Source organism: Microcebus murinus, chromosome 18, assembly GCF_040939455.1.
Source record: "Microcebus murinus isolate Inina chromosome 18, M.murinus_Inina_mat1.0, whole genome shotgun sequence".
NCBI classification, from domain to species: domain Eukaryota; kingdom Metazoa; phylum Chordata; class Mammalia; order Primates; family Cheirogaleidae; genus Microcebus; species Microcebus murinus.
This window is the reverse complement of record NC_134121.1, coordinates 23,696,937-23,718,502: the sequence shown is the minus strand read 5'-3', so window position 1 is coordinate 23,718,502 and position 21,566 is coordinate 23,696,937. Positions and strand designations below refer to the sequence as shown.

The 21,566-nt window shown below is 55.5% G+C and overlaps 1 protein-coding gene across 1 annotated transcript in view; it reads right to left on the bottom strand.

Annotated features, from left to right (window-relative positions):
• RAB11FIP4 (RAB11 family interacting protein 4) overlaps positions 1 to 13,985 on the bottom strand; it is a 116,780-nt gene extending 102,795 nt beyond the window's left edge. Inside the window, exon 1 of the mRNA XM_012739165.2 lies at positions 13,827 to 13,985. Within this exon, the coding sequence (XP_012594619.1) occupies positions 13,827 to 13,985 (159 nt within the window). The remainder of the gene's footprint in view (positions 1 to 13,826) is intronic.
• Positions 13,986 to 21,566: the final 7,581 nt, after the last annotated feature.

The window sequence follows — 21,566 nt, the reverse complement described above, 5'->3', positions numbered from 1 at the left end:
GCAGGAGGATCGCTTGAGCCCCAGAGTGTGAGGTTGCTGTGAGCTAGGCTGACGCCACAGCACTCTAGCCCAGGCAAGAAAGTGAGACTCTGTCTCAAAAAAAAAAAAAAAAAAAAAGACAAAGCAAGAAAAACCTTTGAACATCAAAAATAACAATGACTGTAATGGATTATAAACACACTGGGAAGATGAGAAGCTGTGAGTCCACAGTGACCCTCAGACAAGGGGGTGGAGGAAAGACTTTTTTTACAGAATACACTGTATAAAGAATGAAAGAATTAGAAAAATCACCATTTTGCAACCACCAATGCAATTTCTGCAGGTAAGGAACATCAATGGATGCTAAAGCCATTGTGTGGACCAAGTGTTTATGCTCCCAAGGTGCAATCCCATAGATCACTTAGTAATTATAAAGGGGGAACCATTATCTTGAAGAGATCAGGGAGAACACCACCTTAACCAAGTGATCAAACTCAGCATCGCCAAAAACGGAACAAAGGCACATCCTGTGGCTCCTTATGTGATGTTCAGAGGGCACAACTGTCACCTATCCTAGCCAAAAATGTTTACCCGGCGTCTAACCTGGAGGACATCAGATGCACCCAGATTACAGGACAGTCTACAGGACAACTGGCCCAGACTTGTCAGAAATGTCAAGGTATGGCCGCCAGGGAAATCTGAGTGTGGACCGAATGTTTAGATTACGTTGCTGAATTAACAAGAAATCCTTGGGTGTGACAAGGGCGCTGCACTTGGTCAGGAAACTGCCCTTGTTCTTACCATTCTCGGAAGTGTTTATGGGAGAAATGTCAAGATGTCTTCCACTTAGTTAAAATGGTTCAGTGCAACAAAATAACAAGAAAGGAGCTAGAAGGCAGAGAGACAGACATCAGTAGCAAGATACTCCAGTAAGACAAAGAGGGAAAGAAAACACAAATGTGGCAAGATGTCAACGATTAGTGACTTCAGGTGCAGGGTGTCTGGGTCATACTCTTCTTGCAACTTTTCTGTTTGAATATTTACAAAATAAGGAGTGTGGGGGGAAAAAGACCCAGAAAAAAAACCTGATTAATGGAAAGTACTTTCTACTTTAGAAATAGATTCAAATTATTAACAGAACCTCATTATAAATTCCAAATGAGTAAAACTTAAATATTTTTATAAGTGGGGATTGTAAACAAAATAGCTTACTTATCTTTGCTTGAGATAGAAAACAAGTTTCTAATTACTAATGAAATGATGAACAGAGTTAGAAATAAGACAGATATAATAGAGAAGAAATACTCAAACGTGGGAAAATGTTTGAGTCATAAAATATGATCAACAGATAGAAAAAGGAAAGCAATAGAGAAAGAAAAAATGAGAAACAGTACTGAAAAAATATATACAACTAATTTTATTTTATTAATTTATTTTTTTGAGATGGGGATGCAGGGCTAGAGTGCAGTGGCTTTATTACAGCTCAAAGCAACCTCAAACTTCTGGGCTCAAATGATCTTCCTGCCTCAGCCTCCAGAGTAGCTGGGACTATAGGTGCAGCCACCATGCTGGGCTAATTTTTCTATTTTTTCTAGAGACGGAGTCTTGCCATGTTGCTCAGGCTGGTCTCAAACTCCTGATCTCAAGCGATCCTCCCACCTTGGCCTCCTAAAGTGCCAGGATTATAGGTGTGAGCCACTGTGCCCAGCCTAGAACTGATTTTTAAAATGTAAAGATCGAAATAGAAATTCCCCTTGATAAGTGCTAAAAAAAGATGGATATGACAGTTTATGCAGAAGGAAATATCAAGAGTAAATAACAACATGGAAAAAAATACAGTCTCATTAGCAATTAAAAATGAAAATGTAAACAAATTTGAAACACCATAACACACCTATTAAACTGGCAGAAACAAGTTTAAAATAATACTTAGTGTTGACAGGGACGAGAAGAAACAGGCACCATCACGCCTGGGGCAGGGCTGGCTTTGAGGCAGGGGAGGGAGAGAGGGGGAGACAGATGGGTTGAGAGAAACTTGACCATCCAGAAGGCCCCAGAAAAGGTGGCCAGAGGCCGGGCGTGGTGACTCATGCCTATAATCCCAGCACTCTGGGAGGCTGAGGCAGGTGGATCACTCAAGGTCAGGAGTTCGAAACCAGCCTGAGCAAGAGCGTCTAGACCCTGTCTCTACTATAAATAGAAAGAAATTAATTGGCCAACTAATATATATAGAAAAAATTAGCCGGGCACAGTGGCACATGCCTGTAATCCCAGCTACTCAGGAGGCTGAGGCAGGAGGATTGCTTGAGCCCAGGAGTTTGAGGTTGCTGTGAGCTAGGCTGACGCCATGGCACTCACTCTAGCCTGGGCAACAAAGCGATACTCTGTCTCAAAAATAAACAAAAAACAAAAGAAAAAAGAAAAGGTGGACACCACCTGTGGCTAGAGGAGTGGGCAAGCATCTAGAGCCCACCCCTCCATGTCTAGGAAGTGGCAGTGCCCAGGGACCTGAGGGGTTCTGAGGTGCCCACACCAGCAGCCAGTCCCCGAGTGCTGGGGCTGGGAGCAGGGCCCAGGGGACAGGCAGTGGCACTGAGGGACATGCCACCCAGCGTGGGGTGCCCAGGACCCCCCTCACGACCTCAGCAGTAAGCCCGGCTCCAGACCCCCACCCCCTACCCTCTGGGGGGGCCTCATCTAGGGAGCACCACACCCCTTGGGCTCCACCCCGCCCATTATCAGCACCAGGGCTGGGCCCCCAGAGGCTGCAGGGTGGCCAGGGGGTGACCAGCCGGCCCAGGTACCCAGCCGAGTGGCTGGATTCAGTGAGCCGTGCTGGCAGGACAGAACACTGTGCAGACGTTGACAGTGATGGTGCCTGGGACGTGGGCACAGGACATGCCACTAGCTGGAAAGGGGCCCAGACTGATCGTAACCACGTGTGGTCACCGCACGGTGGGGCCGGGGTTTTAAGGCATAGAAATTCAGCTCAGTGCTAGTGAGCTTTCTTTTCCTATGCAGGTGTTTAAAATTTGTAGATCTACAACAATATTGGGTAGGTTTTTGTTTTTAAAATAAAGAGCAGCTGCTGGGTGCCATGGCTCACACCTGTAATCCTAGCACTCTGGGAGGTCGAGGGAGGAGGATCGCTCAAGGTCAGGAGTTGGAGACCAGCCTGAGCGAGAGCGAGACCCCGTCTCTACTAAAAAAAGAGAAATAAATTAGCTGGGCGTCACACCTGTAGTCCCAGCTACTGACGAGGCTGAGACAGGAGGGTCCCTTGAGCCCAGGAATTGAAGGCTGCAGTCAGCTGTGACGACACCACTGCACTCCTGCTGGTGAGAGAGCGAGACTCTGTCTCAAAAAAGTAAAATAAAGAGCAGCTGCTCTTGGAGGGCTTCCTGAAAGCGAGGCCAGGCCCTGGAGCCATGTGAGCTGGGAAGGTGTGTGACTGCTCTAGACTGGTGGTCACCCTCACGCTGGGCTCAGCCCCACCACCCTGTCACCTGAGCGGGAATCGAGGAAGACTCTGTGATGCCCTCTGGACCACCCAGATGCCACCCTCTCACCTCTCCTCCCCATCCTCAGGGTCCCCTTTCCCTTCCCCTGGACCAGGACAGGAGCCTCCCACCTCGGCCTCCTCTCCCCCACCCACACTACTGCTGGGGGGGTGTCCAAAACACAACAGAGCCATGTGGCCCTCTGCATAAACCTCAATATTTTATCCCGACACCTATGGGATAAAATCCAGCCCCCCCCCAGCCTGCCTGCCTGGTCAGCTCCCTCCCCTTTTCCTGCTCCCTCCCACCGCGTGGACCTCTGCAAGGAGCCTGACCTCTGCACCCCCCCTTCCCTGCCCTTGCTCTCACCCTAGCCACACCTGCACACAGGTGTCATCACACCTCCAGCCCCGACCCCCCTGACCCTAGGTTTCTCTCTGAGTCTGTCCTCCCTCCCCCACCCCCGCCCACGGTAGGAAAAAAATCCTTGTCTGTATATTTCCTCGCCCCGAACAGGGCACAGAGCAGGCCCTTGAACAAATCTGCGAGACAGAGGGAAGGGGCAGCTCACTCGGAGAACCCAGACTTAGTGGTAACGGTCGTGTTAGCAGACATGCACGGCATGCACAGGGCATCGCGCCCAGTGCTAAGCGCTCAACACGCATTGCCAATATCCCCATTTTACAGATGAGGAGACTGAGGCACAGAGACGTTAAGAAACTTCTTAGAGTCACGCAGTGAATTTCAGAGCCAATCTCAAACCAGGTGCACCTGACGCCAGCGCCCAGTTTCCCACCCTCTTCTCTAAGGCAGGGAGAGACCTGGAGGGCCTGGCCAGAGCTGGGGTGCGGCAGCGAGTGGGAGGAGAAGGGGCCAGAGAGCAGGAGCGGGCCAAGGCTGGCTGGGCTGCAGGGCCTCTGTGGCTGGGGCGAACCTGCAGTGCGGGCCAAGGACGACAGAGCTGGGAGTGTGGTCAAGGCGCTGGCGGAGTGGCCGGTGTGAGACATAGAAGAGACAGCCCCATCCCGCCCCGCACAGCCCAGGATGACAGCAGGTGCCTGGCAGGAAACCAAGCAGCCAGAGACACACCTGCAATCCAGGGCCATTCTACCACCCTTCGGACAGGACGTGGCGCCGCAGCAGAATTCAGGGCGTGGTTCCTGGCAGCATCCCTCTGCTCTGAAACCCCAGGTCCCGCTGGCACCTGACGCCCCATCACAGCCACCCATCCCGCCTGGCGCTGGGCTGGCCCCCGCGAGGGCTCCTGGCAGTGGCCGCCTGCCCTGCAGGTCATGAACCTGCTTCTGCTCCTCCCAACCCCGATCACCCCGGGCTCAGACAACCGGATGGAGCCTCAGATTTGGGGTTTCTCCACTGCCAGGCTTCTGAAACTCAGCGGGTCATTCTCCCCACCCCCTGACTGCCTAAGAACCTGGGACCCCCAAGTGCAGGCATCTAAGAAAGCAGCTTTAGAACCGGACACACTGGGGTTCAAATCCCAGCTCCCCTACTTACTAGGGGACACTGGACCAGTCGCTTCACCTCTCAGATCATTCCAGATGCTTCAGGGATGAACAGAAACAAAAAATACAACAGAGTGGCTCACGCCTGTAATCCTAGCACTCTGGGGCGGGCCGACTGCTCGAGGTCAGGAGCAGAAGCGAGACCCCGTCTCTACTAAAAACAGAAAGAAATTAATTGGCCAACTAACATATATAGAAAAAATTAGCCGGGCATGGTGGCGCATGCCTGTAGTCCCAGCTACGCGGGAGGCTGAGGCAGCAGGATTGCTTGAACCCAGGAGTTTGAGGTTGCTGTGAGCTAGGCTGACGCCACGGCACTCACTCTAGCCTGGGGCAACAAAGTGAGACTCTGTCTCAAAAGAAAGAAAGAAAGAAATATAGTAGCCAGCAAGCTTGGTGACTGGCCTCCCTGGGCTCCCTTTCCTCTCTGTCCATGGAAATCCCCCCGTGGCTGCAGGAGAAACTCTGGCCCGTGCCCAAGGGAGCCCCGCACCTTGGGCACAGGTGCGCTTCGTGGCCGGGGACAGCCCAGACGCCTGCATGGGTCACAGAGTAGCAGGTGGGCTGACGGAGTGGAGCCATCAGTCCCCACGCCGGGTCATGCTTACACACATATAAAATCTCCAATCCTCAAGACAGTCCCTCGATAGGAGTATGACCTCTACTTTCCGGACAGAACACAGGTCCACCCTCGTAAACACCCTGGGTTTTCGCGTCTTTCGGGAAGGACACATGGCCTGTGCGGGAAGGGAGCAATGACACGAAAGCTAATCCGCAGGGAGCCGGGGTTACTGCCAGGGGTGCCGCTGTCCCTCCAGAGCTCACCCGAGCCAGGCAGAGCACCCCAGCTGCTGAGCGCCCCCAAGGTCACCACCCGGCCCTGCCCCAGCCCGAGTCCTCGCTCTCCCTGCCCTTCCTGTGCCGTCACCATATGGAGCCACTTGTCACTCCCTGAAAGTGCCAGTCCCCACCCCCGGGTCTGTGCTTAGGCCTCGAGCATGAGAGACGCTCGGGAAATGTTAGACGGGGGTGGGGGTGGGGGGTGGGCAGATGGGCGGCTGGGGAGGAGGGTGGGCAGAGCGAGCACTGGCTGGGCGGGTGACGGGTGCACAGATGACGGTGGCGATGCTGAAAGGGCAGCTGGATGGGCAAGTGGAGGCTCAAATGGGGGCGCTGGGGAAAGGGCAGGCGGACAGTTGGGTGAGGGGGGAGGTGGGATGAGCAGACGGAGTTCTAGGGGACAGGCCCCAGCTCGCTACGTGGGCGAGAACTCAGTCCCGCCGGGCACAGAGGGCTTCCCTGCGGGACAGCGGGGCTCTCAGCGGGGCCATCTAGAGCGACACAACCCCTGAACAGAAGGTCCCGTGGTACCACCTCTACTCCTTTCTCAGTTTCTGTTTTGGTGCAAATCAGGCTTCTGTCTGCCCTGTCCAGTGCTGGCCTTCGACTGGGATCTTTCTGGGGACAGTGCCACTACCGGCCCACGTGCACCAGCAAACACTTCCGGAGGAAGCTGGACTCTTCTCTGAGTTCTGTGCCCGTGAACTAAGCCTTAGCGACAGTCTGGGCTGGGCTGCTCTGCTCGCCCTGCCCCAGGGCACGGAGCTATAGACAGTGACCCCAGGGTGCCAGGTGGCGGGGAATGGCTGGCCCTAAGCTATGGCTCCTGAGGGGCCTCCAAACAGGCAGAAGACGCTGGAGGTGGGAGACAGTCGGCCAGAAAGGCACTAGGAGCCCCAAGTTTAACTGAGGGGTGGCTCCCAACAGCTCCCCAGACAGCCAGCAGTGAGGCCAGCTGTGGTGGCCTGAGTCAGATCCTGCCGCTCCTCTGCTCAGAACCTTCCGGGAGCTTCCAGCTCACTCTGGGTTAAGCCAAAGCCCCCAGGGGAGGCCCCACGGAGATGGCCCCTCTCTGCTCTCCAGCCAGGGAGCCTTCATCCCCCAGGCAGCCTCCTCCTCCTCCTCCCAGGCCACCCTCCCCAGGCAGCTCCATGCTGGGCTGGGCCTACCTGGCCATCCACGACATCGATCTAAGGTCTCGGCTTCCGTGCTTTGTGTCCTCCTAGCACGTGCCACCGCCCGAGAGTACTTTTTATCACATTTCCTGTCTCCTTTGCAGCCACCCTCAACAGCACGTGAGCTCCCAGTCCCCCTGTTCCTAGGGCCCGGAACGGTGCTGGCACACAGTAGGTGCACACATGTTAACAGAATAAAATTCTTGTAAACCTGGGAACATGTACTGGGGGTAATGTAGGGGGCAGTTCCATTGAAACTACTCTGTAACGATGTCAGGGCATGCGGCCAATCATTTGGGGGTTGCGGGAGGACAGCAGCTGCCAGGCACGGCACGCTCTGTGTCCAGGCCACCGGCCGTTTCCCTCCACTCTGCCCAGACCTGCCTGGCTCAGCGCTGTCCATCCCGGCCAGCTGTCAGGTCCCCTTCTGTGCTGTCCCTGGTGGGACTGCTCAGGGCCAGGGTGGGGATGACCGCTGGAAGGGCCCAGGGGGCCACTGCAGCAGGAGGCCCCCAATAGGCACTCCAGGGCCCAGGCAGAACCCCTCCCACGAGCCCCACCCAAACCAGCCTGTGAGCACCAGTGTTCTTGCCTGCACCAAGTTGCACGGGGTGGGGCGCCAGTCGGGCGAGGGGTCCAGATATCCAGGCGTTTGGTGCCCACCTCAGTGGCCACACCTGCCCCAGACCTGCACTTCCCTCCAAGGCAGAATGGCCTGGGTGGTGGAGGCCCTGCCCAAGGGAAAAGGAGTGGCTCTCAGCCACGTACACCCCAGGTCCCTGGGCAGCTGGAACCACCTGGCCCAGCTCCCAGCCACAGGCCGAGCGTCCTCCGCCCGCCCTGTCCTTCTCCTTTGTCTCTTTGGTTTTCTTCCCGGCCCAGAAGAAAGTCCCTGTGCTTCAGAGCCAGGGCCGGGTCTGGAAGCCCCTCTGCCTGCCCAGCCTGGGGACACACCTGCGAGAGGGGGAAAGTCCCACCGCACAGGCTGAAGGTCCCTAAGGGGAGCTCGGGGATGCTTCAAGGTTCTCCGCCCACTGAAACTCCTTGAAAGATGCATCCTGCTGTTTGGAAGAGCTGATTCTTCCCCCCAACTGGGGTCCACACGTCCCCCCTTCAGGCCTCACCAGTGGGGGCAAAGACTACGTCTGCCCCCTAGCAAGCCCCCACCACCCACATGTCCTCCTTCTCTACAACTCCCGCATCCTGGAACGACGCCGTAACTCAGCGAGGTTTTGCTAAAGGGATTCAGGCTGCGTCAAGAGTGTCTGACAAGACAGGCAAGTCCCGGGGGGGCTTCCTTTACACGCCCGTCCCTCCCCCGCACAGCCAGACCGTGGCGCAGGCACGGAGGCCAGAGTGTGTTGCCAGTCCCAGCTAGGGCTCAGTGCCACACGCTCATCCCCTGACCCCAAGGGACCACTGCCTTGACCTCCAACCCCAGGAGCACGGGGTGCCCCAGAAACACAAGAAAGAGAAGGTCCCTCTGGGCCCCTCCTGTCCTGCTCCCCCCATGGGTCACAGGCACCCCCACCTTTGCTGCCAGGCTCGGAGCACACAGAGGGACCTGTGCTCAAATCCTGCCACTTGGGAGCGGCTCACCGGGGCTCCCAGGCCCTGTCAATTCTGCACCCGCCACTGCCAGAGCCAGGATGGTCTTTCTCTCTTACTGTGTGTCACAGTCTCCAGAGGGGTCCTCCTGCCACCGATCTTGCTCCTCTGTCCCGTTCTCAAACACACACCTGCTCTTGGCCCCGAGTCTTCCACTGCCCACAGGGGCTGGCTGATCCGGCCCTGCCTTCCCCTCCTGCCTTCCTCCCGCCACAGATGTGGGGGACACGGCTGTTTCCTCCCCAGCAGCCAATCCCTTCTCCTTCTGAGCAGAACCAGCTTTGGTTCCGGGTTCTCCTGGCCCTGGAAGCCCCCAGGCATCTCAGAAGGTGGTGACCCCAGCCCCAGGGCTGGCTCCTGACTAGCCTCGGCCCATCCTAGCACCCCAACCCCTGCGCCAGTGCCCAAGCTTAAGCCTGAGGACTCGGGGAGCCCATTCGGGAGCATTACTTCATCTCTCTCTACGAACAGGGAGGCACGTTGCCCTAGTTGCTGCCTATCTGGGGCAGCTGCAAAGAAGTGGGGAGTTATGGACTGGTCTCAAGTCAGCTAACGCTGAGCTGCTTCCCCCAAATAATTCACAACACCCTGCTGGAAGCTGCGAGAAGAGCTGGAACACCAGAGACTGGCCCCAGATCTTGACCTCAATCCCTAGCAAATCCTCAGCCCAGACGGCCTCTTAAAGATGCTCGCAAGTGTTCAGCAAATCATAAAACACCAGCAGCGCAGCAGCAGTTCTGATCTGGTGCCTACTCTGTGCAGACACTGGACTCAGCCCTTGGTAAGTATGAACTCGTTCAGGCCTATGGAATGGGGACTTCTTATCCCCACTGTATGGATGAATAAACAAAGGCCTAGAGAGGTTAGGGTAAAAGCAATGCATCAGAAGCCGACGTGGGCTCAGGGTACTGAGCCGTTACTCTATGTACTTGTCTGCTCTATCGCAGACATTCAAGGTCAGGACAGTAGTGTCCCCACACCCCATGTTTTTTTTTTTTTTTAAGTTTTTTTTTTTTTTTTTTTTTGAGACAGAGTCTCACATTGTTCCCCAGGCTAGAGTGAGTGCCGTGGCGTCAGCCTGGCTCACAGCAACCTCAAACTCCTGGGCTCAAGCAATCCTCCTGCCTCAGCCTCCCGAGTAGCTGGGACTACAGGCATGCGCCACCATGCCCGGCTAATTTTTTTTTTTCCTATATATATTAGTTGGCCAATTAATTTCTTTCTATTTATAGTAGAGACGGGTCTCGCTCTTGCTCAGACTGGTTTCGAACTCCCGACCTCGAGTAATCCGCCCGCCTCGGCCTCCCAGAGTGCTAGGATTGCAGGCCTGAGCCACCACGCCCCGCCCCACACCCCATCTTTGCATTTTTGAAAAGGAATGTTTTCATCACACTTCACTGTCTTCTCTTTTCTGCTATGATTTCTAGGTCAGTAAATCAAAGGAATATCAGGACTCATCACATACATATATAACATTATTATCAACAAAAGTCCATACTTTGTTCAGACTTTCTAGGTTTCACCTACTGTCCTCTTCTTGTTCTAGGATCCGTCCAGGACACCACATGACATTTAGTCATCAGGTCTCCCCGGGCTCTGCCTGGCTGTGACAGTTTCTGAGATAGTCGTTGTCCTGGATGACCTTGACAGTGTTAAGGAGGACTGATTAGGTATCGTGTAAAACGTCTCTCAGCTGGGATTTGTCTGATGTTTTTCTCATGGCTAGACTGGGGTTATGGGTTTCGGGAGGAAGCCCAAGGAAGTGGTCTTCACATCACATCAGGGCTGCACACCAGCAACATGACGTGCACTGCTGACGGTGACCTTGACCACCTTCTGAGACAGTGTTTGTCAGGATTTCCACTGCTGAGTTGTTCTTTCCAAACTACTCTTTCAAATGAAGCTGCTATGCACATTTCATACTTAAGGGGTAGGGAGTTATGCTTCACCTCCTCCATGGGGAAATTATCTACATAAATTATTTAAATTTCTTCTATATGAAAGATTTGCCTATTATTTATTCATTTGTTAATTAGTCATTCATCCAAATATATATATATATATATATATATATATATATATACACACACATATTATGGCTGCATGGAAATTTGTTTCATACTTTGCAACCTTGTATATTTTGGTTTCTGCAAAGCATTTGGTCCTGGTATCGCTAGTATTGTGGGGGTAGGTGGTGAACTGTGAATAACTCTCCACCCTAGAGCACCAAGGGGATGGGAAATCAATGTTGCCACCTGATTTCTAAATAAATGAAACAGAAAACTGTCAGAGTGCATGGCATTTTGTAAGGGAGCCCCACCTGTTTCGTAATGCATTTATGAACTCGGTGGGTGGTGAGTACGTATGGTCAACCTGTCTTTCCTTGGGTCTGGGTAAATACAGCGAGAGCAGAACCGCCCCTCCAAGCGCCTCCGGGCCCTGTCCGTGGTCCTGCCCTGCCTTTGTGATCAGCCTTGTGGATTCAGGCACAGGGAGCACTGGCTTTCCCCAGCCTGCAGGCAGCAGAGCATCTCAGAGGGACAGAGACAGGAGCTTAAATTCTCCCTCTTGACTGATACAATGATATGAAACAAACAAGGTGAAATTGAACAGGAATAAAGGTCAAGGAACAGGGCTTAGATTCAAGAAATCATTGACAGGCAACAGGCCCGATCTCTTCAACAAGTCGGGATCATTAAAAGAAAAGAAAAGAAAAAAAAAAAAAAAAAGAAACAGGAATTGTGTTAGAGTAAGAGAGACTGAAGGGCCACAAGCACCAGATACACTGCACAGTCCCGCAGAGGAAACTGGCTTAAACCAAACAGCGAACACGGACATTTTGAGGTCAAACAGAGAAATCTGAAAAAGGTCTGCATATTCAATGAGCTGAAAATTTACTGAAGCAGAAAAGTGATGACCCTTTACTGGAAAAAAAAAAATGAGGTTACCAAACGGTGTGCACAGTATGATCTCATTTTATGGAGAAAATCTACACTTATGCACAGAAGCGGCTCTGGAAGCATCTGACAAAAGCACCACAGAAAGGCTCGCTGGAAGATGGGACCGCAATACTTTTGTTTTTGCTATTCTAATTTTCCGCTGTGCACATAGACTGCTCCTGTACTAATATAAGACGATGTTTCAAAAAGAACAAACCGCTGACCCTGCCCTCAGGGTAGGGGAGAGGATCCCTGGCCTGGCAGAGGTTTCCAAAACAGATTTCTAGAGGTTTCGGGGGACAGAAACTTACTATGAATGGAGAGTGTGGTGCACCATGCGCACGAGTAGGGGGTCTTGGGGCTGGAGCAGTGCTAGGGGGCTCCTGGTCCAGCCCCTTCACGTATTGCTAGCAAAACTGAGCCACAGAATGAGTCCCTGGCAGCTCCAGGGACAGAAGCCAGAGGTTCGCTTCTGCCGGGGCATGCGGAAATGGTTCAAGGCTTCATAACAGGGGGTATCTGGCCTAGAGAAGGGAAGATGGCAGGGTGGGTGGGAAGGAGCGAAGGGCAGGAGTGTTGTTTCCAAATATGTAAAGTCCGCTGCGTAGAAGAGAGACTCACGTGAGTCTCTCACAAGGGTGCAGAACCGTGATGACTAAGTGACAAGCAGGTTCGCCTCTGGAGTGTGTGAGGCAGAGGGTTCTAGGGAGAGGAGCTGTCCAGCCTGGGGGTAAGATGGTGAGGCTTGTGGGGGACACGTGGCCGGCGCAGTGGCCTCCTGCCAGGGGTTGCTGGGAAGCCCTTCCCAGCATGGAAGCTCTGTGGTTCTGGAACTCCAGGTTCCAGCCAGAGCTGGGTGGCTCTTTTGCCCCACCTGCAGCCTGCATCCTGAGAGGGCTGGGCTGCCCCCACACTAGGGTCTGCTCAGCCCGCCCCAGATGGAGCCACTGGCAAAAGGGAGGGCTTGCTTGGGCCTTGCAGACACAGAAGGACCATGGTGGCAGCAGGAAATGCCCCTGAGCAAAGCCCTGCGGAGGGGAGGGTGGGCTCCAGCAGGAACTGCAGTAGTGGGCTTCCCAGGACAGGGTGCCTAAGTTCTCAAACCTGACACCTGCCTCACGCTCCGCCACCGACTGCTCTCGGGACTCCCGGGACCCGGCCATGCCCAGGTGCCCACGCAGAGATGATTATCTATTATCTACCGCTCGTCAGGTGACAGGGAGGCACGGGCCCAACCTGGCCACCATCCAGCTTCTCTCATGTTCTAAAATGCTAGTCCTGACCTGTCCCTGGAACAAAATGCCAGCCAGTGCCCATGTGAGGCCCATGGCCCCAGGCTCCCCATGCAGGGCCTGAGGCCTTGGGTGGGTGGCCTGGGAAACCCACTACTCAGGGCTTCGGTCCCCAGGAGAAAACTGCAACCACTTCCGAGTGGGCAGTAGCATGAGGGTGGGGGTGTTCTCCCAGCAACCCTCTGCCAGTGGGAGCCCCGTGCCCCTCCTAAGACACAGTCACCAGTCCTCCTGCCAACAGCAGTAAGAGGACACTATTGGGCATTTATTGATGTTACTCTGTCCGCCGCACTGGCAGCACCGATTGTCGACCGGTAACAACCCTGCCAGCAACCCGCATCACTCCTGCTTGCTTTCTCCAGATAGATGCGGCCCCACCGCAGGAAAGCACTCTGCTCAGCCACCCGCGCCGCCGGCTCGGCTCCCGCACCGCCGCCAGCCAGGCCAGAGCCCCAATGGGAGGTCTCCAGGCCCTGGGCCGGGACTCCAGGATGGCCCCAAGCTGACACCTCCTGCGTTCCAGGCGGGGTGGGAGGGCGCAGTCAGGGCGCCAAGGCTGCAGAGCGCCCCTACCTGTCCCTTCCACCCCTTGGCTAGGCCCAGACGAACCCAGAGCCCGGCATCTCGGTCTGCGCAGGGTGGGCGCGGTGGAGGGCCCTGGGGGTCCTGAGGCTGGATTCTGACAGCCCCTTCCCCTCTGACCCCCGCCCCGGCCACATCCTGGCCCCGCTCTGCCGGCGAGCGAAGGTGTGCACAGCGGCCACCCTGGGCGTGACGCGTGACGCTCCCGGCACGGGCGCCAACGGTGGGGAGCGAGGGTCCGGCCGGGCAGGGGACACCCCGGGGCCCGAGGTCCGGGCTGCGGCGGAGGGGAGGAGGGGAGGGAGGCTCGTCCGGGGCGCGGGGGCCGCAGGGCGCGGGGAGGGCGGCGCGGAGGGGCGCGAGAGGCGGGAGCCCGCGGCCCGCTTACCTCCTCGCCCTGGCCGAAGCGCAGTCCGAGCGCCGCGACGCGCTCCACGCGCAGGAAGCCGTCGGGGTCGCGGCCGCACACCTCGAACACCTCGCGCAGGCGGCGCACGGAGCGCAGCAGAGCCGCGGGGGCGCCCGCCCAGCCCGCGCCGCCCGCCATCCGCGCCGGCCCCGCGGCTAGCCCGAGCCCCGCGCCGCCCGCCGCGCCCGCCGCCGCCCGCGCTGCGCCGCCGCCATCGCCGCCGCCGCGCGCCCTCCGGGCCGCCGGGTCCGCGCCGCGCAGCCTCCGCCCGGCGGCGGGATCCGAGTCAGCAGCCGCGCCGCAGCCCCGCCGCGGCGGGCGGGCGGGGAGGGGGAGGGGGAGGGGCCGCGGGGAGGGGGAGGGGCCGCGGGGGGACGGAGAGGGGCGGCGGCGGGCAGGGGCGGGGCCGCGGTGGTGGGGAAGGGGCGGGGGCGGGGGCTAGGCGGGGGCGGGGGAGGGGCAGCCACGGGGGCTGGGCGGGGGAGGGGGAGGAGGAGGGGGAGGGGCGGCGGGGACGCTGCAGACAAAGGAGCCGCCCGCGCGGGGCCGGCAGTGGGAGCGCGCCGCGAAAGCCGTGTCCCCCGCGGACTCAGTTTCCCCCGGCGTCACCGAGCCTGCCTCTTCCCCTGGAAAGCGGGGTGGGCGCCCGCGGCGACTGGGTGCGCAGCAAGTGGCCGGAAATTCAGAGCTGACCGAGGGCGCCGCCCTCCTTGGAGAATTGAGTTTGAGGTGTGAGCCCCCGGCCACCACCTGCGCCGCGCCCAGCAGCCCCTCCTGGGCCAGTGCCCGCAGCCGCGCGGCCCGCCCCACTTAGCGTGCTCTCTGTGGGGCCTGGCGTGTGCCGAGCGCTCAGTGTGTTCCCGGCGCTCCGACGCTGGTTCGCGGTCGGGGACTGCATTCGTCTCTGGGAAAGGCAGACCCAGAGAGGCTGCACTGCTTACCCGAGGCCACACAGCTTGCGAGAGGGAGGCCTGGATTCATGCCCGGATCTGGATGGCTCTAGACTTCTTTAACCTTCTCTGTGCTGCTTGGGAACGAGCAGTCTCAGGGCACCCCTGTGTGGTCTTAGGGCACCCCGAGGCGGAGGAGGTAAAGAGATCAGGGTCAGGCAGGAGGAAGGAAAAGCAAAGGTGTGCCACCAGGCTGCCGGTTGCAGGGCCCAGGGTCCCCCAAGGCCTTGGGGAAGTTCCCTCCGTTCCCTGGTCCCCACCTCGTCACACCTCCCTGACAGCCCTGCTCGACCAGTAAGTCCAGGCAGACTCTCCATCCTGAGTGCTGGCCGCAGCCTCCAGACCTGGACCCTGACCTTCTCCCAGTGGTGCTTGTCATGCTGACTCCCAGCCCAACTTCAGGGCCCCGCTCCCTCCCCTCTCTGCCCTGCCCTGCTGAGCTCTGCAGGTCCTTGTGACAATGACTGCCCCCAACCCCAAAACCGCCCTTGGCCAAGCCCACTCCCACTTATGCTTTCCTGCTGGGCATAGAGGTGTCTTCCTCCAGGAAGCCTTCCCTGATGGCATCTTGCCTTCTAGTCTGAGTTCTGGGTCCCTCTTCCAGATGCCCACTTAGCTCTGTAAGTCTCTGGCGGGGTGCCCATCTCCCCCGCCAGGTTGGGAAACAGGGCCAGATATGTCTTAATCACCTTCGTGAGATCTCTAGCCAAGAGCGGACCCAGAGGAAGCCCCTGCCGGGAGGAGATGGCTCCATCACGTGCAGGAGCCAAGAGCAGTGCAGCGGCCCAGACAGGGAGTCCAGGGTGTGCTGGTTCTGCAGGTGGACTGAGTGGCCTCCCCATTCTGGTCCCCAGTTCCTACCTCTATGCTCTTCCTGTCAACCCCAAATAGATCCTGTGCGGGGACCGCGTGTGTGTGGCTTCTCTGACAGTGGGCCAGCCCCCTGCTCTGCAGCCCTGGCTCGGGGGCAATCCTGGCCCTTAGCTGCCCTTCCTCTGTTGACACTTGGATTCCCCTGGAAGCCACGCAAGGCAGTACCTCTTGGCAGGAGAGAGTTGGGGGTTTGAGGATCAGAGAGTCTAAAAGGTGGGGAAGCAGGAAGGGGAGGCTATGGGTTTGGGGTAGGGGTGTTCTGGGAAGAGGGTGAGCCTCAACGCTGGCTGGATGTCCCCCTGCAAGATACTAATGTTTTGGAGTCTCAGTTTCCTGCTCTGGGGACATAGGGGTTGTCGCACCTCTTTTACAGGGCAAGTGAAGGCTGAGCCATCCTGCCCCGCTCCCGAGGCCTGCCCTGTGAAGCGGAGGAGGAGGTGGGGAGTGAAGGACGGAAGATGGAGCGGCCTGCCTGCTGGAGGTCCAGCAGGCGCCTGGCAGGGGGTAGGGAGAGGAAGCTGGGGGCTGCACAGTCGCCACCCTGATCCAAGGTCAGCTCGTGCCCATTTGCTGTCACCCCAGAGGCTCAGCACAGAGATCGGCAGGAGCCGGTGCTGCCCCCTGGTGGGAGCTGAAGAAATGGCTCTCGGAGCTCTGCGGGGCACTGCATCCCCCAAAACCGGGCCAGGGGGGCTGGGAGACCTCACCCGCCTCATCTGGCAGAAGTGGGGGCCTCAGACCTGGGCGTGACCAAATCTCAGGTGAACCAAGGCAGAAGCCCACAACCAGATCTGCAGCTCTTCTGCCCAAAGACACCATCACGCCAAATTCAAAAGTCCCTTCCTCAGGGGAGCCCTCCTGCCCCCCGACTCTCCTTGGCCGGGTCCCTGTGCAGTTTTATCTCTGTTGGGTGAGGTTTGAAGGATGCCTGCCTCCGTCCCCGGATGTGGGCTTGGCACTGGGTCTCTTGCTCTGGGTTTGTCACATTGTTTTTACTGAACACCTATGCGGTGCCAGGCATGCTGGGGGGATAGAGAAAGGGGAGCAGCCTCGCCCCTGCCCTTGCTGAACTTGATGGGGTAGTCACGGCACAGTGTGGTCTACACTGAGGTCCCAGACTCTGGGAGCCCAGAGGGCCTGCCGAGTGCCTATCCATCCAAAGGACCCTCAAAGGTGGTGCGTTTTATAGGGTTCCTGGTCCTTGGAGGTGCATCTGGGACAGGCCCCGAGGGCTCCCAGCACGTTGATCTGAGAGTTCAAAGTGCAGCCCCGAGCAGATGTGGCAGGAGGATACCCATGCCAGGGCCCGCTGCAAGGCTGGGAGCCCCAGGGTGGAGGGGACTGCCCCAGGGAGGCCCCTGTTGATCAAGGCTGGGAGCCTCCTTTCCGCCCTCCTCTTCCTCCAGGTGACCTCTGATTCTCCAGGTGACTTCCAACAGCTGCAGCAGCCTCTGCAGGCTGGGAATACTCTGGGAAATACACATGGAAGGGGCAGTTGGGATTCCAGCCCATTCTCTAGGAACAGACACGTTTGGCCTGGTCCCTCCCGTGCTGAAAGCCCCTCAGTGGCCCTCATTGGCTGAGCTGGCTCCATGCACTGTCTTTACACTGTCTTTACATTCTTGCCTGTCCTCATCCCTGTCTGGGAGCATCCAAGCTCCCTCCTGCCTCTCTCTGCCTGGGGGAGGGGGGGTCACTATTCCCCTTCCCCCACCCCACTTCCCGTGTCCAATTTCTGTCCTTATTCAGTGAAAGTTGCACTTCCTACAGGAAGCCTTCCATGATCACACCCTCCTCACCGCCTTGACCTCCTCTCCCCTGTGCTCCTGCAGCTCCCGTGTAAAGAGGTGAAGAGTCGAGACTGTGGAGCCGCCTGCACAGGCGGGGCTGAGGCCATGGTGAGGGCCAGTAGGTGAGGCCATATATGCAAATGTCAGAACAGTGCCGCCGGTTGCTGTTGTCCTCCTGACCATCCTTACCACATTTTACTCCTGTTATCTATCACAAGAGCATCCCGGAAACAGGTGTGAGAGGTCACAGGAGTGACCATGATGTCCTTGAGGGCAGGGACTTGTCCATTTCTTTTTTTTTTTTGAGACAGAGTCTTGCTTTGTTGCCCAGGCTAGAGTGAGTGCCATGGCGTCAGCTTAGCTCACAGCAACCTCAATCTCCTGGGCTCAAGCAATCCTCCTGCCTCAGCCTCCTGAGTAGCTGGGACTACAGGCATGCGCCACCACGCCCAGCTAAGTTTTTCTATATATGTATTAGTTAGCCAATTAATTTCTTTCTATTTATAGTAGAGACGGGGTCTTGCTCTTGCTCAGGCTGGTTACGAACTCTTGACCTTGAGCAATCTGCCCGCCTCAGCTTCCCAGAGTGCTAGGATTACAGGCGTGAGCCACTGCGCCCGGCCTGTCCATTTCTCTTGGTTTCTCAAGCTCCCAGCTCCTAGCACGCTGCCCCAGACCAACCCAGTTAAGGACAGAATAAATTAAGGACTGGACAAATAGGTGTGTTAGGCTAAACAAATGTGTCCCCCCTCCACACACTGCCCCCTGGGCCAGGTGCGGTGGCTCACGCCTGTAATCCCAGCACTGAGGCCAAGGCGGGAGGATCGCTAGAGCCGAGGAGTTGGAGACCAGCCTGTGTGTCAGTACAGAGCGGTTTAGAACAGTCTAGAAGGGGCACATATCTGCATTTTCATCTATGGGCCTTGACTTCATAGTCCATGTTGTCTGGAAAATGGGGCAGGATTCACAGTTTCTTCCTGCTCACAACCTGCTGGGTTTTTTTAAAGCCATGAATAATTGTCACTTTGGAGGTGAGGAAGGTGGTGTGAACTTATTTGCTTTCTTCGCCTGTCCCAAAATATGCCTGGGTCAGCAGACAGAGAGGCTCCAGCTCGTGGCCACAGCCAGCGCTGCCTGGGGAGTGCCAGACCCTGGCGGGGCACCCCTGGGGTGCGGGAGGGGACCCCGCTCTTCCTCTGCTGCCTGAGCTCTTGCTGTGAGTGTTGTGTAACCCTCAGAAACAGGGCCGGCTGACGGCTGACGTTCCTTGCAGGAGTCTAAGCAGCAAAGCCCAAACCTTACTTATTCTACCCAGCTGGGCTCCAGACCCCCTCGTCAGCCACAGAAATGGACCCTGAAAGCAGCTTCCGGGCAGGGCACCAGTGGTCACCTCCCGGGTCCTCACTGTTTAGGACGCAGTGTCCGACCCAGGGTGAGGGTCTCACCTCCTACCCGCAGAACCCGTCACAGGGATCAGCACATGGCCCTGTTTCCAGCTTTCTCTGCTGCCCCCTTCTGCCTAAAAGAAAGACTCAAATTCTCAGGGTGGGCAGCAAGCAGGCGGCCCCTTACAGGTGTGACGCCCTTTGTTCTGTCAGAGGTGGCAGAACGGTGAGACCGCCTACGGCTCACAGGTACCCATTCCCGAGCACTTGCGACATCCCAGGCGTTGTGTGGCGTAGACTCCAAGACGGCGACTCAGCATGGGCTTGACCAGTGCAATGCCAGCCTGCTTTGCACGTGCTGTTCCCTCTCACTGGGATTGCCTGCCCCCTCCCCCAGTCATCCTGCAAATGCCACCCCCTCCGAGAAGCCTTCCCTGAGTTAGCTGCCCTCACTGCTCTGCTCCCACAGAACTTCGTGCAGACGCTCCTAGAATGTTTTCGTGATGCGCTGTGATGCCCTGCCCACCCACGGCCCTGCCCACCCACAGCCCTGGCCTAGCGGGGACACCAGGCCCTCTTCTCAGGGCTGACGGGATGGGTGAAGAGGAGGGTGAAGGAAGTGCTGTCAGAGTGTAGGAGAACAGGCCAGGCTCGGTGGCTCACGCCTGTGATCCTAGCACTCTGGGAGGCCGAGGCGGGAGGATTGCTCCAGGTCAGGAGTTCGAAACCAGCCTGAGCAAGAGCGAGACCCCCCCCATCTCTACTATAAAAATAGAAAGAAATTAATTGGCCAATTAATATATATAGAAAAAATTAGCCGGGCATGGTGGCGCATGCCTGTAGTCCCAGCTACTCGGGAGGCTGAGGCAGAAGGATTGCTTGAGCCCAGGAGTTTGAGGTTGCTGTGAGCTAGGCTGACGCCACGGCACTCACTCTAGCCTGGGCAACAAAGCGAGACTCTGTCTCAAAAAGAAAAAAAAAAAAGTAAAAAAAACCAAAAAATAAACAAACTAGGTAAAAAGCCATCTTTTGATAAAAAGAAAGGTAAAAGTAAAAACATCCAAGAGATGGTAGTTAATTTATTACCTAAATGAATCTCACTAATGTGAGCATCTTTTCAGTACAATTAAAAGTTAGCATTACCCTCACTCTTAAAAACAACCTAACTGGCCGGGCGCAGTGGCTCACGCCTGTAATCCTAGCACTCCGGGAGGCCGAGGCAGGTGGATTGCTCGAGGTCAGGAGTTCGAAACCAGCCTGAGCAAGAAAGAGCGAGACTCTGTCTCTACTATAAACAAAAAGAAATTAACTGGCCAACTAATGCATATATAGAAAACATTAGCCAGGCATGGTGACACATGCCTGTAGTCCCAGCTATTCGGGAGGCTGAGGCAGAAGGATTGCTTGAGCCCAGGAGTTTGAGGTTGCTGTGAGCCAGGCTGACGCCATGGCACTCACTCTAGCCTGGACAACAAAGTGAGACTCTGTCTCAAAAACAAACAAACAACCTTTTATTTTTAAAGCAATAATGCTCATTGTAAAAAGCTTAGAAAATATAGGCAAACATAAAAAAGAGACAAAAATAAACCATATATCGTTATTAACATTGGATACATTTCCTTTTTATCTTTTTCCTATATCTAAACCACACAAGCTATTATATAATATATACATACATGTGTATTTATTTATTTACGTAACTGAAGATCAACCTTCATATGCAGTTTTAAAATTGTTGATTTTATTCGAAGTCTCCCCCCCCCACTAAAATTTAAATATTATTCCTAATGCTCTGGTTTCTCTTCAGGTCATTATATTTATTATATGATTCCTAAAGCCCATTTTTAAAGGCTGCATATGGAAGTGGGCGGCTTCCAGAAATTGCTACATGAATGTAGATAATGTAACCAACATTTTGGTTGTCTTCAGGTGTTCTGATATTGCAAATAATGCTTTGATGGAAGTCTTAGCTCTTTGGTCGTTTATGTCTCTAGGCTAGATGGCTACGCAGAGCTCCGCTGGGGCAGACGGTGTGGGCGTGTTCATGGCTGGTTGATACAGAGAGACGAGGCCAAGTGCAGAGGGGCCCAGAGCACCACACAAAAGTATTAAAAATTAAAAGTATTAAAAATACTTTTTAAATTTTAAATTAAAATAAAACTTTTTTTTTTTTAGTGCAACAGTTTGCGAATTTGACAGGTGAAAATGGTATCTACTGTTTCGTTGTGCGCTTTTTTGTTTACTAATGAGTGTGGTGACATTTGCCATCGTGTAAGCCGCAGTTGGGACAGTATTTTCATTCTGTGGATCAGCAGTAATCGTCCATTTTTTTGTTTTTTTTTTTCTACTAGGGCCTTTTCTTAAAATTGATTTTTATGAACTCTCTATAATAAGAGCAATGTCTGCATTGGTTGGCCTTCTACTTTTGCATGTGATTTTTTTATGGACATGGGGACATTTTAATGTTAGGCAGTCAGACCATGGTCCTGGGATTTTTTTCCTCTGCTTTTTGGCTCACAAAGTCCTTCCCTTTCAAGGGCATCATTAGTATTGGTGGCTCACAATTCCAGCTCTCTTCCTTTCGGACAGAGGAGGATAGCTCTTTCTGACCCTTGTGATTTTTGTGAAGCTGTGTGACAAATTCTATCAAAGACCTTGAGCAGAAATGACTGCCCATCTGGCCTTGAGCCTTTAATTGCTGATGCGAGATCTTCGAGATGC